Here is an 18353-nt window from a genome sequence, read left to right on the forward strand (position 1 = left end):
CCCTCCGGGGACTACTGACCTGTGCTGGCCTCCAGCTGTGCATGTGTGTACTGACAGTGCGCTCTGCTTTGCTCCTTGTCTTGTTCTCTTCCCCTACTAACCCTTAACCTCTGACCTCTGACCCTACTCCAGACTGGATGAAGACTTACGGGACACTGCAGCTAAGTAAGACTGCATTATTGTGTGTGTGTGTGTGTGTGTGTGTGTGTGTGTGTGTGAGTGAGTGTGTGCTGTTGAGATACTGCTTAGGGGCTCGTATCTATCAGATTAGCATACTCTAGAATCCATCCATACTGGTCTGTATGTTTATACTGTATACATGGTGTGTGTAGTTCATAAAGGGTGTGTTCCATTTCTAGAGTTGAATGTCTCTCCCCCCCCCCCCCCCCCACAGAGGGGATAGGAGAGGGAACTCTGGCGTGTAACCATTCCTCCGTACCTGCCACAGATGACGCCACATGCACCCAATCACTGTGCTGAGGAGGGACCATACCCTGTCTGGCTCTGCCATTGTCTGGATGTACCCATATCGATTGATGGCTTGTTACTCTGCTCCTTCATTGGACGAGACTAGAGGTCGCCGCGTCATCACTTCTTGCCATGCATTGTTCAACACCAGGGGAGGCTGGTGGAGGTAGAAATCAGAGGACGGGCTCATTGTAATGCATGGAACGGAATGAACATGTTTGATTCCTCATTCCTCATTCCATTCTATGCATTACAATGAGCTGGTCCTCCGATTTCTACCTCCACCAGCCTCCCCCTGTTCAACACGACATAAACACTGTGGTTGAAACTATTTCTGGTTGTTTTGAGGCGGTTGTTGGTGTTTGAAGAAGCATGAGAACGGGGACAGCATGATTTTTCGGGAAGTTGTGTTTTTAGTCACTTCCTTCAAATAAAGTATTTTACTGAAAATAAGTTAATATTTAAAATGAAGTCAATCTCATCATGACGCTGTCCTCTCATAACTTGTTGAAAACAAATGCAAAAAAATCTATCAATCCTGCCTGTCTATATCACTGTTGTTACTGTGTTGCCTTTCTGATTTTCCTGTCAGTTTAGCTCATTGATTAGCTGAATGATTATCTTATTGATTAGCTTAATGATGAGCTGATTGATTAGCCCCAGCTCTGAATCAGCGGATCCTGAGAAGATAGAAAAAACTGAACTTGAGAACTAAAACTCACACTTCTAAGATACGTCCACACGTTGTTAGTTCTGATGAGTGATGAAATGAAGCTCTGCTGAACTACTCTAAACTGATTTTACTAGTTCAACAGAACATAATCCCAAATTCCTCATAATTATAAATAGTCACACGTATCTTAGCAGTGTGAGTTTCAGTTCTCAAGTTCAGTTCTTTCTACCTTCTTATCTTCTCACGAACAGCTGATTCAGAGCTGGGGCTAACTAAATCAAACTGTCACAGACATCATCTAAAAAGGTCTTGAGATGGTGTTTCCATGATCATCAATAATGATCGTGAGTCATGAGTCATGAAGTGTTTTGATCAGTTATATTTTCAACAGTTATACCCACCACATCTATAACCACTATTGTACAATGCAACATTGCTTTCTGCAAAACCTATAGACATCTTTTGGTTACCTGTGTGTGTGTGTGTGTGTGTGCGTGTTATGTGCATGCGTGTGCATGCGTGTGTGTGCACGTGCATGTGCACCTGCGCGCGTGTGTGTGTGTGTGTGTGTGTGTGTGTCTGTTAACCAAGCTACTAGCATTCAAATGCTGTAAAATATGTAAATCATCAGCTTCAGTAAAGACCTGGTACCCCAACCTCCGCTGTCACTCCTATTCCCTTGTGAAGTGGGTGCTACACACACACACACACACACACACACACACACACACACACACACACACACACAGCTCTTTGACAGAGATGTATATTAGGCTCTCAACCTGTTGCTATACCCTGAGAGAGAGAGACACAGGGAATGATATTATGACACACTGACATCCACACCAACACTCACAGCAACCAAGCCACAACTTGTCAACTTCCTCTGAAAATCCCTCCAAAACAGAAGCTTTGAAACAGAATCTAATAAGAGACCTTTTCTTTAACATTGTGTACAGAACAATGGAGTCCAGAGCTTTGTGGAATTCAGAGGAACCTTATGTGCCAGTTTCAATCCTTATGCAATTAAAATAAATGTGTATAGATGTTGTTGTATCTGTCCAGTAATGTGTTAACCCTTAATCTGGGACACATACAGGGGAAACACACTGAGACCAAGGCCTCTTTTGCAAGTGCACCCTGTCCACAATATCTACACAATAACAAAACAACACATACAAAAATACAACACAGTTCAATACAGAAATCAATACTAACCCTAATACATCAATAATCAATAAAACCACACTATATTAGGAGAAATAATCACACCTTTCACCAGGGAGGTCCTCAATTAACACCCTAAATTGCCCAAGAGGTATCAAGTTGATTGGCTCAGATCTTGTCAATCAGTTTTATTATTTTTTTACTGGCCTCACTGACAGACTCATCAAACCCAAATGAGATGAGTCTACATTTCTTCAGCCTGTATGTTTCTCATCTTGTCTGGTTTTGATGAGATGAGTAGACTTCCCTAAATGGTCTGTGTGTTTCTAACCACAGTTGGCTCAGCTGGGTTGGGATGTGGCTTGAGATTGTGTATCAGACAATTTCACAGGTTAGGGCTAGTCATTCCTTGTGTTAGGGTTAGGGCTAGTCTATGTTAGGGTTAAGTTTACTACTATATACTTTATATATATAACTATGTAATATGTAATATGTAACTTATTTTACTAGGTAAGTTAACTGAGAACATGTTCTCTTCTCCAGCAATGACCTGGGGAGCTGCAGGGGAGGGGAGGAAAGGAGAGGAGAGGGGAGGGGAGGAGAGGGGAGGGGAGGAGAGGAGAGGGGAGGGGAGAAATTAGCCAATCGAAAGCAGGAGATGATGAGGTGGCCATGATAGTACGAGGACCAGATGGGGAGTTTAGCCACCGGCGTTAGCACGCCTACTCTGCGATAAGTCGGTTAAACGGCTCATCCAAGGTCTAAGGATGGACGTTTGCCTCTGGCAGAATCACATTAAAGTAAGGAAGATCACAGAAACATCATATCATCATACACATTAAAGGGGCAATCTGGGATTCAAACAGCAACACAGCGGTCTCCCTCACCTTCTTTGGTAAACAGCTGAGGGATGGGTCTGGAGAAATGCAAATACATAGACGGAGCTATGGATGCAACCTCTGACCATCCATGACATCAACATGTTAGTCTTAACCTTGTTTTGAAACTATACAGTGTTTGTTTACAATGACATTGTTTACAAACAATTGTAAGACAGTTGAACTAAGCTCATGGGGCATTTATAAGTTATTGTCTTCAAGAATCAATGGATATATAAAATTAATTTAAAAGTCCAAAAATAGAAGTACCAATCCTAAATTGCCCCTTTAAATCCATTGAGTATCGTCCAGTGGAGGCTGGTGGAGGTAGAAATCGGAGGATGGGCTCATTGTAATGTATGGAAGTTAGGATACCATTCTGAAGTCCATTCCATACATTACAATGAGCCTATCCTCCGATTTCTACCTCCACTAGCCTCCACTGCCATCTTCCCGTCACAAATGTATTTCATAAATTCCTTCTTTCGTAAACGCTGTTACTGTATCTCTGCCAGTGCCTTGTGTCTGAGATACTTCTCCAGACAGCGGATGGTGATGGGGTCCGTGTCCGCGTCAAACTTGTTGGCGAACAGGTGATGCTGCTGCAGCATCCACTCCAGGTCGCCTGCCCCGAACACACACACGGCCCTGACGTGGCTGCCGTGGCACGGGGGATAAGCGGCCGAGCGCGCGTCCTCCCCCTCGTGGAACTGCCACTTCACCAGTCTAGCGATGGAGCGCAGGTCCGACGTGTCGTACTTGGTGTTGGGCCGTACCGAGCCGGGCACCCCGGGCATCCTCTGCACGGTTGCCCACAAGAACTCGTCTGGACTGTAGGTGTCGTTGGACCACTGGATCAACGCCTGCACCCGGCCGTCCTCCAGAACACTCTGCACGAACCCTCGGCCCACCACGATGTAGGCGCTGCCCGACAAGATGGGCAGGCCGTCGGGGGGCGGGGCCTTGTCCTGCGAGGTCACCTGGATGTTTCTATCCACCACCCGGCTCACCTTCTTCCAGCGCCACACTTTGACGCTGGGCATGGCCTCTGACTCCAGGCTGTTGCCCCCCGCCAGCGCCCCCAGCGCCCGCACCATCTCCAGGTTGGTCTTGAGGGGGAAGTCCTGGCCGCAGAGGTTGATGAAGTACCGCCAGTCTGCGCTGGCCCGGTAGAGGTCGCTCATGCAGTTGATGTCAGCCTGGACGCGGCTCCACCCGGCGTAGACCACCTCCACAGCCCGGCTGGCAAGGAACACGTTGTTGAAGCAGGAAGTCACAGCCATGAAGGCAGCATAGACGCTGGGCGGGGCCTTGCGGTCGATGTGGACGCAGTAGTAGTTCTGTGGGGCGTAGATGGCCCTCAGGAGTCGCTCGAAGTTGTGGACCTTGTGGTGGACAACGATGGAGAAGGCCAGGGGGAAGGCCTCCTCCTCGGGGCTGAGGGGGAAGTCCAGGTACTTCCTGGCAGAGCGGAATGCCTTGCAGTCCCGCGCCAGCTCCAGGTAGCGCTCGTCAGGGACCCGCGACTCGTTCAGGAAGCTGTGGGTGATTGACAGCAGCTGGGCCCGTGCCACGGCCTCCGGCTCCCCCTTCAGGATGCCATCGCAGTCACACACGTCCTCCCCGGGGTTGCCGTCGGCGACGGAGTACTCCAGCCAGCGGTAGTCGTCTTGCGCCGAGCCCTGCAGGTGCAGCAAGCACATCACCATGGATACCAGCGTGGCGCTGAGCAGGGGCCACGCCAGTCTACGAAGACCCATCAGCTGTCGTCTACGTGCCATTAAAGGGACAGTTCACTATTTTACACTTTATAGTTAAATGGTTTCCATACCCTGAAATGGGTCTATGGTCAGGAAAAACTGTAATCCAGGGTTCAGATGTGTTTAAAAGAGTAAAGTAACTCCACGATTCCCTGTGTTTGGTTCTGTAACTACCCTGTGTTTGGTTCTGTAACTACCCTGTGTTTGGTTCTGTAACTACCCTGTGTTTGGTTCTGTAACTACCCTGTGTTTGGTTCTGTAACTACCCTGTGTTTGGTTCTGTAACTACCCTGTGTTTGGTTCTGTAACTACCCTGTGTTTGGTACTGAAGTGTGTTGTCATCTACATCTATAAGGGTAGAACTGAAGTGTATTGTTATGTAATGTAGGAATGACAGATTAACATCAGAGATCGAAGTTAGTGTTCCTGGTAAATGTTACAGTTCCTGGTAAAAAAGAGAGAGAGAAAGAGAGAATAAATATTTCCTTGTTTCCTTGTTTACATTTGAATGAATAAAGACCAGGACCTCTGAGAGCCAACTGCACAATGCAGATAAGATGTTAAGGAAATGGTTCCTTTTCATGGTTTAATCATTTGTTCATGGTAATGGGCTATTTACATATTTTTGCTTCCTCATTAGATTAGATTAGATTAGATTAGATTCAACTTTATTGTCATTGTGCAGAGTACAAGTACAGAGACAACGAAATGCAGTTAGCGTCTAACCAGAAGTGCAAAATAGCAGAAAGTGCAATGAACAGTATTTACAGGTAGTGCAATATATGAGCAGTAAGTAGTGCAGTATAATATAAGTAGTGCAGTGTAAGCAGTATATGAGTAGCATTAGCATTATAGCAGAGTAAATAAGTTACAGTATGAACAGTGTAGCAGCATATGAACTGTATAGGTAATGCAGTCTAGCAGTATATATATGTATTAACAGTAACATGAGGTAGATAGCAGAATAAATATAAATATGGAATGATACACTAAATACACTTTATATCATGTCAAAAACACCTTGCAGGTCCAAACCAACTAATAATCTTACAGACTGTAGACTTTGTTTGCATTACATTTTTTGTAGAGTCACTTCACTAGGCTGTAATCCACTTTAGCATTGTGTTACCATGGTAACGAAAATGCAACAGTGTATTACAGCATAACAAAATGACTTTTCAGAACAATATTACAGACAAAGTCTTCAGAGACGGATTCTGTCATAATATGAGTTGGATTGGAGTTGTTTTGCAATGGTGTTTTGGACATATTTACAGAATGAATGGGACCCAAAGTATGACTTCTCAGTATCTAAGGAAACAAAATATGTCAGTAATTAACTATTAACTAATTAACTACTAATCAACTCTGTCTGCTTTGTGGCTGGACCGGGTCGCTGTAGGAAGGAAGCCCTCAATTTTTTTCTGTTGCTAATGATCCTGTCCCAGTTGTGTGATTGACTGTCACAGTTTCTGGTTCCTGCATTCCATTCAATGCTCAGGCTTATGTTGCAAGATTTTTTTATGAATGGGGACCTTTTGGACCCAAAGTATGACTACTCAGTATAAAAGGAAGCAACATATCTCTCGGTCTGGGCTAATCAGCTACTGTACGGACCGGATCGGTGTTGAGTGTCTGTGATGTCATCGCTATCCTGTACACATTTACACAATACAAAGGATGACACCTCTACCCAAGTGGTGTGTGTTTATGTGTATGCCACTTAATTAGTCAAACTAATAATAATAATAATAATAATAATAATAATAATAATACATTTATTTTGTATAGCACTCTCAGTACTCAAAGACACTACATTCCATGGAGAGAACAATAAATAAAAAGTAAAACAAAACCACAGTCAGTAAAAACAACAATAAAAATAGTTAAAGATTAAAAGCAAGTTTAAAAAGATGGGTTTTGAGTTTCTGGAAAAGTAGCCTACCTGTAACTTAACCTGCTTAGGTTATAGACGATGAGTGTATCGAGAGTATCCTTACCAACTGTGTCACAGTATGGTATGGCAACTGCTCGGCATCGGACCGGAAAGCACTGCAGAGGGTGGTGAAAACTGCCCAACGCATCACCGGTTCCTCACTCCCCTCCATCGAGGCTGTCCAGGGCAAACGATGCTTGCGTAAGGCACGCAGCATCGTCAAGGACATTTCTCACCCCAACCATAGACTTTTTACCCCACTCCCCTCCGGGAGGCGCTACAGGTCTCTCCGCACCCGAACCAGTAGGTTCAGAGGCAGCTTCTTCCCTGCGGCTGTCACCCTACTGAACTTGAACACTGCACCGACCTGACAACCTACTACCCCTGCAACCCCCCCCCCCCCCCCCCCGGACAATTGCACTATTGCACTATTACTCCACTAACCCTCCCCTGCTCTTACTCATACCACTGCTCTTCTGTACATACCTGTCCATACTGCACATAATGCACATATCCTTATATTTTCTTTAATACTACTGCACATACTGTACATACCTGTTCATACTGTTTATACGGCATTCCATATTTATATTTATTCTGCTATCTACCTCATGCTACTGTTAATACATATATACTGCTAGACTGCATTACCCATACAGCTCATATGCTGCTACACTGTTCATACTGTAACTATTTATTCTGCTATAATGCTACTGTTACTCATATACTGCTATACTGCACTGCTATATTATACTGCACTACTACTGATCATATATTGCACTACCTGTAAATACTGTTCATTGCACTTTCTGCTATTTTGCACTTCTGGTTAGACGCTAACTGCATTTCGTTGTCTCTGTACTTGTACTCTGCACAATGACAATAAAGTTGAATCTAATCTAATCTAATGAATTAACTCTTTCAGCATAACCTCGTTCACCGGCGCAGATCGTAGTCGGCAGGACCGTCAGAATAATAACCTTACATTTACATTTATGGCATTTAGCAGACGTGGGGATGAATAGGGGGACCGTTAAGATGTAGCCTGAAGAGATGGGTCTTCAATCTACGGCGAAAGATTGGTAGTGACTCTGCAGTCATGACAGCAGTGGGAAGCTCGTTCCACCCCTTTCCAGCAGTGGGAAGCTCGTCGTACAACAACAGTCAATAAATCAACAATACAATATAATAAAGTAGTAATAAAGCAATAAGTCTCACAAATCAATGTGAGTGAGTCGTGTCTTGTCAGATACTTCACTAATCTATTGATGATATATTTTGTGTTTTATTGTTTGATCACACGGGAAATTGTACGATGAGCATGTCCTACTATAGCCTTGAACGCATTCCCTGGTTTCGACCTTGAAACCAACTACTACTTTGGCCGCTAGGTGGCGCTGTGGGACAGGGGGTGAGCTAGCTACGTAACCTGGGCAGTGCCTGTGACTGCTGTGATCACAACTGTGTTCTCTGAGCTCCATCTAGCTCTATTATGATTTTCGGTTTCGCTTTTCGCGGCTTCTAAATAAAAGCGCCAGTTAAAACATGACTGGGACACAATATTTTCTCTTATTTTTGCTGAAATAAGGACAAATTACCCTGTATATCGACTGTATAATGTGTGGTTCCTTTATTCATATTTAGTATTTCTAAATGCTTAAACAAGTTTAACGTGGGCACTTTTATTTTGAAGAAATCGTAATTTACATACAGAGAATACAGATTGTGATCACGTGGTCAGTGACAGTACGTAACTACGCACGGAGACATAGCCTTAACCTACCGAGAGCTTGATATACGGAGAGCTTGGACAAGTCAAATGAGGATACCTAGCCTTCAAAACCCGTGAACTCGTGTGCCAGGTGTATCAGGAATATTTTATTGCTTCCTTGCTTAACTTTACTGCTTCTTAGCGGTTGCTAACCGACTGAAGCGGGACTCGACCGTACGGAAGCCAGCTAAACTTCGCCGGCGGTCAGAAACACACGGCAGGGTCAGCAACAAGGGCGAACTGTGGTCCTTCGTAGTCTCTGTCTTGTGGAAGCTAGGTTCCCTTGTCATACGAGGTCATTTGGCTCTAGTATTCATCGCCGAATTAATTCGCTAAATATTACAACTCATCTGTCGTTGTGGACATGAAGAGTCTTCCGTATTTCTGCCGGGGAGAAGTGGTTCGAGGATTCGGGAGAGGAAGTAAAGAATTGGGGATTCCTACAGGTAACATATCATAGCTGAGGACGACAACATTGTTGTTTGCTCTACGTTAGCTGTGAGGTAGCAGGGTACTTTAACTACTTGCCACAAAACATGACCAGTTCCGATACTAGCTAGCTGGCTAACTAATATTAGCAGCCATGCTAGCCACCACTGACCATTTGCGAGCTCTTGTTAGCTGATATAAATGGCAAGCCCCATGTTGATATATTTAAATTAGCATATTATTGCTAATTGGTGTCGACAAGCTAGTTTGTTAACTTCTATAATGTAAATCCTTGTATGTGGGTGACTATGGCTTCATTGCGTTTCGCAATCTGTCGAAACTACAAGCCTACTCCTACATGACTAAGATGTATCCTAGAAGTTATTGTGGTCTTATCTTACTCTTACGACCTGTACAAGGCTGCTCTACCCTGTCAGATAGCAATCGCAATAAGAGCTATGATGAATCTGCTCAACAATAGGGGCCTTTACTTTAGGTTTAACAAGTGTACAGTAAACATGTTGTCCCTCACGAATGATGTAGCGCCCCTCTATAACAGGAGAGTGATGGAGAAACCTGTGAATGAAGCACGATTAAGACACTCTGGTTATCTGTGTTTGACAGTGCTGTGTCCCAGTTGCGGACAAGGGGGGCTTTTCTCTTAGTACGATCACCTTCTGTGATTAAATAGAAAAATAATTTGGGCACCACGAGGCTACTGTCTACTAACACCCCCTGCACGTGTTTCACAGATTAGGTGGTATGCTGTAAATCTTGGGCAGATGCTTTTTTCTCCAAACTTTCCTCTTGCAATCACTCTGGCACATGATAATATTGATCAATCTCATACATGATAATATTAAATAAGACCTTTTTCCAGACCTCTGCATGCTTTTTAAGGTACTTTTTAGCTGTAAACTGTAACCTGACCATCCTTTTTGAGGATGACTAGTGGTTTGCACCTTGTAGTGAAGCGTCTGTAGTTGGCAGGTGACCTATTCTGTGGATGGTCTCTGACACATTCACGCCTACCTCATGGAGTGTTCCTGATCTTTGGGACAGTTGTTTTGGGGGTTATCTTAATTATGGACAGCATTCTTCATTCATCCACTGTGGAAATCTTCCTTGGCTCACCGGCCAATTTGTGATTGCTGCAATATGGACACACACATACCATCAAATAAAAACTGAGAATCTCAACTTTAACTTAACAGTAATTGTTTGATCAAGTTGTGGGTTTGTAGCTAAGTGTTTCACACTTGGTGACCTTTGCCCTGGTTGACAGTGGCCCAGTCACAGCATGCGCAGGCGTTTTGGCCTCTTCACTGAAAGAGAACCTCTTACCTCCTTCTACAACAACTCACCACAGGTCAAACCCGTTTTGATGATTTCTGGGAAATAAACATTTAAACGGTAAAACCATGATATATTTAGGTATTTAACAATAGCATTTGCATTCATAAACAAATCGAAATCTCAAACTCACTCTAAAACGACCCTTTTATATCCTTAAAATAATTATTTTGATTTCACGCTACGCTTCCTGTTTTCTTCGCGTTCGTCGGGTCAGTTGCCCATTTTTCAATACAACGGTTTTTGCTATTCAACTGTTCAGTAATTTCGACAATATATATCAATATATCATATAGTGAAATTAACAGACTTCAAATATTGGTGCCCATATCATGTTTTATTAGCTTCCATTTACGTTAAACAAGTACCCGAAAACCGCTAACACAACAAAAAGCTTTTTTTTTAATCTTTTTTTTTAAATATAAAACAACCAAGCGGGGGAGCAGGTTGGAATTCAGAGAAGCCGTCTCGTTGAAATGAATGGAAAACTTTAATACTATTTATCCAACTTCGTTATCTTCTCCTTTCAAGAGCATTTGTTCCAATATGGCCATTTTAAGTTCGTCATGTATAGTCGTATATCTCAGAAGTCACTATATACTATTACTTATTATATTTTTAAATTTATTTATTAGTTAAGGAACAAATGATGCCTCTTTTTCCACTTTTACCCATACTGTAATATCTGAAACCAGTTCTTATTCCCGCATTTCAAACTAAGCTTTTAACGACAGATAATCTCATAAAATTCTTGTGATGACTGATGGATAGATGATTCACTTACTTAAACAAATGTATTTGTTGTAAATCGCTTTGGATAAAGGCGTCTGCTAAATGTCGTAAATGAAATTGTGACCATGGTTATCAACAATGATGCCTTAGACCTCTATAGCCTATATATATAACCTAACCTACCGCACGTGGTGGGGAGAGGGATGCAGTAGTGATGTTGCCGGCAGGAATTGCTTTTGCGTCCAGATTACAACTTCAAATACGATTTGCATGACAGAGGTACCTGTCTATACGATCCAGCAGGAATATTGGGAATGTCTTGCATGCAGCTTGAAAGTGGACACCATTTATTAGTGACTGAAGTGACAGTGAGCACATTGACACAGCTTCGCTTGAATAATGGACGGGAGTGTGATACAGTAGTAGACCTGACCACAGGAAATGCTCATGCACATCAGAATAAGAATCAGAATTATTTTATTTGGCCAAGTATATTTGCACATACAGGAAATTGACTTGGTGAGGTTGGTGCATGGGACATAAAAAAACAATAGCAAATATTGACAAGAAATGTACAAAATAGCATTAACTAGAAGTAAGATATTTTGAAATATTGAAATATCAACTTGAAAAACGATTTGCATGACAGAGGTACATGTCTGATCCACCACCAGTTTACCAACTAGGCCCAAAACTCTGCATCCTGCAATAAACTGACACACAGATCCTCATCCTTACTGCCTCAACCAACCTGTTGCTGGCCTATACTCACCTATAAACTGTTAAAGGTCCCTTTTTAAATTGTAAAATGTCTCATTAGCCCTATTTCCCTTAAAAAGTTTAATGAAATGCTTACTTTGTCGGCTTCTTCTCAACAGTGCAATATCAGGACGTAAGAATAAAAAATACAATAATAGCACATTGAGACATTAAGTGTAATAGGCATACATGTCAAATCAAGTGAGCAATACAATCCATGACTAACTAGCAGACGTGATGGTAGGAAGTGTGTGTGTGTGTGTGTGTGTGTGTGTGTGTGTGTGTGTGTGTGTGTGTGTGTGTGTGTGTGTGTGTGTGTGTGTGTGTGTGTGTGTGTGTGTGTGTGTGTGTGTGTGTGTGTGTGGTTGATGTACAGGTGGGCAGCTAGGGTTAGCTGTTCAAAAGTCTTATGGCCCGAAGGTAGAAACGGTATCCTAACTGTCTGGTAGAAATGTAAACCACAAAAAACTACTACTAATACTCAAGAATAATATTATTATAATATATGCCATTTAGCTGCACTTTTATCCAAAGCAACTTACATTGCAATGAGGGCATACATTTCAGCGGGAAGAATGAATTGACTAATTTACTTAGGTCATTTGCAGTAAGAAATGCACTCAGGAGATGCTGTAATGAGACCTGCTGTGCCTCCAAGACCATAAATATACACGGTCTGACCTGGTGAACTCCCTGTCTTGGACCCTTGAAGCTTCTCCAAAACAACCTGTTGACCACCTCTGATGCTTTGGTTGAACTAACCCTCATGGTAGTCACCAAATCCATGGAAACTTCTGTAACAACATCTTAGTACAATGTTCAAAAGTTATCTGTCCAGCTCGTGTCTCTCCTCCCGGAGACTCCTTTGTTAACCTATACCTGTCACTTACCAGATACTTATACTTTACTTATTGCTATTGACTTAATACTTGTATTGCACCTTACTTCATTGTGTATTGTTGTTATGTTTACTTGTGTTATTACTGCACTGTTGAGAGGAAGCTTGCAAAATAAGCATTTCATTATACAGTTTATAACCTGTATAATGTGTGCATATGACCAAGAGACTTGACTTGAGGCAAGTGCAAACCTATCCATTTCAAAAATAACCTTATTGGTCAACAGGTTTATATCTAATTATATACAAATAAATCCCTTAGTTCTGTCACACTCTCTAAACACCAGTCTACTACCACCATATTTTGTCATTGTGCTGCAGCTCATGTTGTCCTCTTGTTATCCACCTTTCCCAGCAAAAAATAGGAATATTATATCATGTCAACAATTCCTGTAGTTTCTTCTCCTTTTAAACACAGGCACACGCCTGCGGACAAACATCCAGCTACTCTCGGCAAAATAACCTTTGTCATAGTCTATCCACGAAATGTCTGACACTCCAAGCTTGCTATTGAACAGAAGTAGCAAGCTAGATAGTGTTTTTAGTCAGAATTGTACAAAACCACTCCGCTCTGCTCCACACGGCTGTAGCCTGGCTAGCTCTCCCTCTCGTTCGCGCTCGCGCGGAAATAGCTTTCCGGTTCGACTGGCTTTATTGTTTACCAAGGCACATGTCTGCTATTTACACAAACAAAAATAAAAAGCCCCAAACGGGAAATGTTTCCGGTTTTCAGTTTGTTGTTGACAAACACATTTGATCATGCTACCACTAATCTTAACCCACCAACTGCCAAAGAGTTCCGCAACTCTCACCACCTAGAGCGCCAATTGTTTTATGTGGTGTTTACTTAGTAACAATACTTTGATTGGCTACAAAATGAAGCATCATCATTGATGTATTTTGTGGTGAATAGTCACCCTTGGCGCTCTAGAACGTTGACCATTTGGGCGGCTTTATTCACCCTTGGCGCGGCGCTGAAGGAGTTAACCCACGCTGTCTTCTCCTGCTGCGTGTCCTTGGATGCCTCAGCTGTTGTTTAGTCTGATGGTGTTGTTCAGTTTTCAAAGTTGATTGTATAGTTGACTAACCAATTGATCAACCCCCACTCTGTTTTTTTTTTAAGTGGGGCAGTCCCACTCTTTTATATATTTTTAATTAAATTTTTATTGGATAGAGATAGTGGTGAGAGATAGGAAAGTAAGGAGGAGAGGGTATGTCAGCAGGGCATGGGCAGGATTCTGACCCATGACGTGGGCATATATGTGTGCTGTAGGCCATGGTGCTGGACCACCCCAGGCCACTCAACCCCCATTTTGTGTCCCCTCCTCAGCCAACTTCCCTGACTCTGTGGTGGAGCACCTCCCAGGAGACGTGGGGACGGGGATCTATTACGGATGGGCCTGCGTGGGGGGCGGGGACATACACAAGATGGTCATGAGCATCGGCTGGAACCCGTACTACAAGAACACCAAGAAGTCTATGGTAAGTCCAGGCAACACACACACTCTCTCTCTCTCACACACACATGCACTCTCTCTCTCTCACACACACACACACTCTCTCTCTCTCACACACACACACACTCTCTCTCTCACACACACACACACTCTCTCTCTCACACACACATGCACGTGTTGAATACCCGCTCTGGTCACATGTACTGAGGGTTCTGGTTGGTTGTCACAGGAGAGCCATGTGATCCACACATTCAAAGAGGATTTCTATGGTCAGATCCTCAGCGTGGTCATGGTGGGCTACATCCGTCCTGAGAGGAGCTACGACTCCCTGGGTAAGAGCCCCCCCACCACCACACACACACACACACACACACACACACCTATCTATCTGTCTCTGACCAGATGGCCTGACACAGCAATTTTGAGACACCACCCATTCTCTCACACTTCTCCCCTCCCTTCCACTCCCTCTCTGTTTCTCTCCCTCTCTCTCCCTCTCTGTTTGCAGAAGCCCTGATATTAGCGATCAACAACGACATTGAGGAGGCCAAGGCCAAGCTGGAGGAACCGGAGCACCTAAAACTCAAAGAGGACAACTTCTTCACAGACATTGCGAGCACGTCCTCGTCAACAACATCAAAAAAGATAATGAACGGTCACTGACTGCTGTCTGTTGGTCTACCGAAGGCGTCTCACACACACACACACACACACCGTCATTGAAGCGTCCTCACCTGGCTTCTCTCGACTGATATGATTCTGTACGATAGTCGTGGTGTCATAGCTCTTACAAATGCATCCAATTATAGTTTTTTTGTAGTTTTTTTATTTTTAAATTTATTTTTAATTTTCCGGTGTGTTTATCTGTAGGCCTACCTGTGACTGGCTGAAGGAGGTCTATCTATTATTGGTTGAGTGTGGAGCCAATGGGAACCACTTAAATTTGTGTTGAGGTCTCAGGTGTACCCCCCCCCCCCCCCCCCCGAGGCAGATCACTGTCTCAAACCAAGGTCAAATATGTCACTCATTCAGTCCTCTGGAGAGGTTTGTTTTGGTGTTGGAGGAGGTTCAAATGTGGGCATTACCGTATCCTACATGTACTGGAGCTTCTGGAGATGAAGGGAGGGTTGTATAAAGCTGCGTTCATGTGATCTCTGAAACTCCCAAGTCAAACTTTGCGTGTTAATTGCGTAGCGCTTCTAATTGGTCAGTTCTGCTGCTCTCTCCCATGTGACGTTCAGGTCTTCTGAGGGAGTCACCAGCCCTCGACCATGTCATCACTGCCTGGAGACATGATTGGTCTGTGTTGTGTTTGGTTAGGGTTGAGTGTCCCAGCTTTGCAGCTCGCCGACAGTTCATTAAAACTTCAGAGCTCCAAAGCTCTTCGTTTTAATCGTTTACCATTGGTCGAATGCAGCATGATCTCACCCAATCCCCAGCCTATCCTCACAGGAAGTTTGATCAGGAAGAGAAGACAGATTGATTGTCTTATGTGTGTGTGTCAGTTCCCTTCCAGAGTTAGTGTCTCTTGATAGAGGTGAACCTTGTATCCGGATCCTCATGACCCCACTGGTGGCTGAAGATAAGCACTGATTACAGGAGAGGACGATGTCCACTAGCTCAGGGGTGGGCAGTGTGTGTGAGAGAGAGTGAGTAATGCTTTTTGATGGCTGTACATAATTGTTCTAAATGAACAGGGAGTTAAATATATGATTTTACAGTCTGTGTATGTAAGAGTGTCTAATTTCGGTGGAGACGACATATGAATGTTTGTGGTTGTTTTTGTAGACCCAATTCAATATTCCCTGTCACATATACTTTCCGTACACACACACGCCACACACACAGCAGAATCTTTTAGACTTATCAATAAAACGTGTTACTGGTTGTGTATTGTCTTGTCATGTAGTAAATATGGTTACATAATCAGTTGTCCCATTACAGCAATACATCTTTATTATGCAATGCCAAATGGCATATAGATTAGTACTGTAGTAAAGTCAGTTAAACGTCTGTACAACCCATCAGGGGAAGCTGGTGGAGGTAGAAATCGGAGGACGCGCTCATAGTAATGTATGAAGGGAATGAGGAATGGTATCCAACATGTTTACCGTTTCTCATTCCGTTCCATGCATTATAATGAGCCCGTCCTCCGATATCTGCCTCCCCTGGAACACAGTTATGGTATGTGTATGTATGTGTGTATGTGTGTCTCAGAGCCATAGTCCTCCCATCCCCCTCCCCTGGCTGTGTTCTCTGTAATGTTGTTATTGTGAAGGCCAGGCGGGCTGGGGGGGGGAATGGGGGGGTCTGTGCTCTGAACAGCAGACATGGCAGACTATTGGGTCAGACCCTCATTGAAATGTTATGTGTCATAATTAAAGGTTTGGTAGGACCACAGCAGTTGTGAGTGTGTGTCCTTTTCTGTACATAACTGTCACCTCTTTTGTGTGTGTGAGAGAGAGATAAAAAAAAAAAAAAAACAGCTTATTGTATCAAATAGGTTTGATCAGAGATCTGTGTTTCCCCCTGGCTGGCTTGGTTGATGGTGTCATATCCCTGAACCATGCGGCTCAGCCCACACGGTATCTCATATCACTAAACCGGGACACTGAACAGGCTCTGCACTAGAGAGAGACTGGACTAGGACCAGGATAATGTTATATACAGAACCAAGGTTAAACTGGGCTAAACCCAGGATAATGTGTACAGAACCAAGGTTAAGATAGACTAGGACCAGGATAATGTTATATACAGAACCAGGTTTTAACTTATTCCACAAGGCTTTTTTAACAGTTTTATCTCGCTTTTATGTGTGTGCCCGTCAGCGGGTGTGTGATCCTACTTGTTCCCATGATTATTTGAACGGTACAGGTGTCCCACATTATTGATGTGCTTTCCAATCAACCATCATATTCACAAGGCATCCCTCATAACAAATGTCCCAGGTTACTCATCTGAACTGTGACATCTCAACATTTGTTTTTAACTGAAAGAATGTGATTCTGTAATTATTAATCAGGTACGTGCTATGTCCTGATGTACCTACAGCTGTTGATTCCCATAACAACAGAAAGCTGAAGTGTGTGTATGTGTGTGTGTGATCGCAATCCTCCCAGTCATCCAGGGGCCTGTCTGCAGGGACCAGTCTGTGTGTGTGCTGTTGACTATGTTATCAGAACCCTAGAAACTAAAATGGCTGAATGAATCATTCTAATTCTACGATTCCAGAACTGTCTTGTTTGCTGGTTGCTGTAGGATCCTGTCTGAAGTGTTGTTCTTATTAAAACATGTTCAATATGCATCTTATGTCTCTTCTCTTTCTTCATTCCAGCGTTTCAGCAGGTAAAGCTGTGGGAACATTGCAGCATTTCCTGGTTGATGACATCATCAACAACACCACCGGGAGATAAACAACTCTGCCAAATAAATACCCACCACCTGCCAAATAAACACCCACCACCTGCCAAATGAACACCCACCACCTTCCAAATGAACACCCACCACCTGCCAAATGAACACCCACCACCTGCCAAATAAACACCACCACCTGCCAAGTAAACACCCACCACCTGCCAAATAAACACCCACCACCCACCACCTGCCACATGAACACCCACCACCTGCCAAATAAACACCACCACCTGCCAAATGTGCCAACCTCGACAAATATTTTGGGGTATTTTGACAGGGATAGGGCGAAACTTAAAGCCTACTTCAGGATGTTCATTCTGCGCAGGGAGTTATTTTTCAATGCGCCAGGAGTCTTGCTAATGTGAGTTTTGTGATCTTTGCCTTAATATTGGTTTAAAAAAATGGGGCTGAATTTGGTGAATTTTCTCATCCACCTTGGCAGGTAGACCAAAAAGTCAATGTTATTCCCTGCTACACACATTGAATATTCATGACAGCATTCAACTCCACAGTACCTCTTACCCCTCATACGCTTAGTAGTGTTGGCTCCGTCTTACCCAGGTATGGGACAGCCCTTCTCTCTTCTGATTGGCTGAAGATGAGGCCAAGCATGTACTGTATACTGTGTGTGTGTGTGTGTACGCACATAGGTTAATAA

The 18353-nt window shown here is 43.5% G+C and overlaps 3 protein-coding genes across 7 annotated transcripts in view; 2 read left to right on the top strand and 1 right to left on the bottom strand.

Moving 5' to 3' along the window:
• LOC310807400 (protein prune homolog 2-like) overlaps positions 1-3568 on the top strand; it is a 13223-nt gene extending 9655 nt beyond the window's left edge. For 2 of the 4 annotated variants that reach the window (XM_083673880.1, XM_083673881.1), the window contains 2 exons: positions 133-165; positions 395-3568. In XM_083673880.1, coding sequence (XP_083530006.1) covers positions 133-165; positions 395-425 — 64 coding nt within the window. In that variant the 3' untranslated portion in view covers positions 426-3568. Of the gene's footprint in view, positions 1-132; positions 166-359 lie in introns of all 4 variants that reach the window. The other 2 variants (XM_083673879.1, XM_083673882.1) reach the window with 1 other exon arrangement.
• On the bottom strand, positions 3562-7210 carry LOC310807399 (beta-1,3-galactosyl-O-glycosyl-glycoprotein beta-1,6-N-acetylglucosaminyltransferase-like). Its single transcript, XM_083673878.1, has 2 exons — positions 6892-7210; positions 3562-5391 (listed from the first exon to the last, which is right to left on the bottom strand). Exon 2 carries the CDS (start codon positions 4965-4967, stop codon positions 3684-3686), a length of 1284 nt encoding a protein of 427 aa, XP_083530004.1. The 5' UTR covers positions 4968-5391; positions 6892-7210; the 3' UTR covers positions 3562-3683.
• Positions 7211-8651: 1441 nt separating this feature from the next.
• rfk (riboflavin kinase) lies at positions 8652-17946 on the top strand. 2 transcript variants are annotated; one of them, XR_014554293.1, is made up of 5 exons: positions 8652-9099; positions 14155-14306; positions 14511-14613; positions 14790-15930; positions 17616-17946. XR_014554293.1 is itself a non-coding variant. In XM_083673084.1 (4 exons), exons 1-4 carry the CDS (start codon positions 9018-9020, stop codon positions 14942-14944), a joined length of 492 nt encoding a protein of 163 aa, XP_083529210.1. In that variant the 5' UTR covers positions 8652-9017; the 3' UTR covers positions 14945-17585. The 2 variants fall into 2 exon arrangements, 1 of the variants encoding a protein (XP_083529210.1); XM_083673084.1 differs by lacking the exon at positions 17616-17946 and having other exon boundaries at positions 14790-17585.
• The last annotated feature ends 407 nt before the right edge of the window (positions 17947-18353 follow it).

Source organism: Argentina silus (assembly GCF_951799395.1).
Source record: "Argentina silus genome assembly, chromosome: 7".
Classification (NCBI taxonomy): Eukaryota; Metazoa; Chordata; class Actinopteri; order Argentiniformes; family Argentinidae; genus Argentina; species Argentina silus.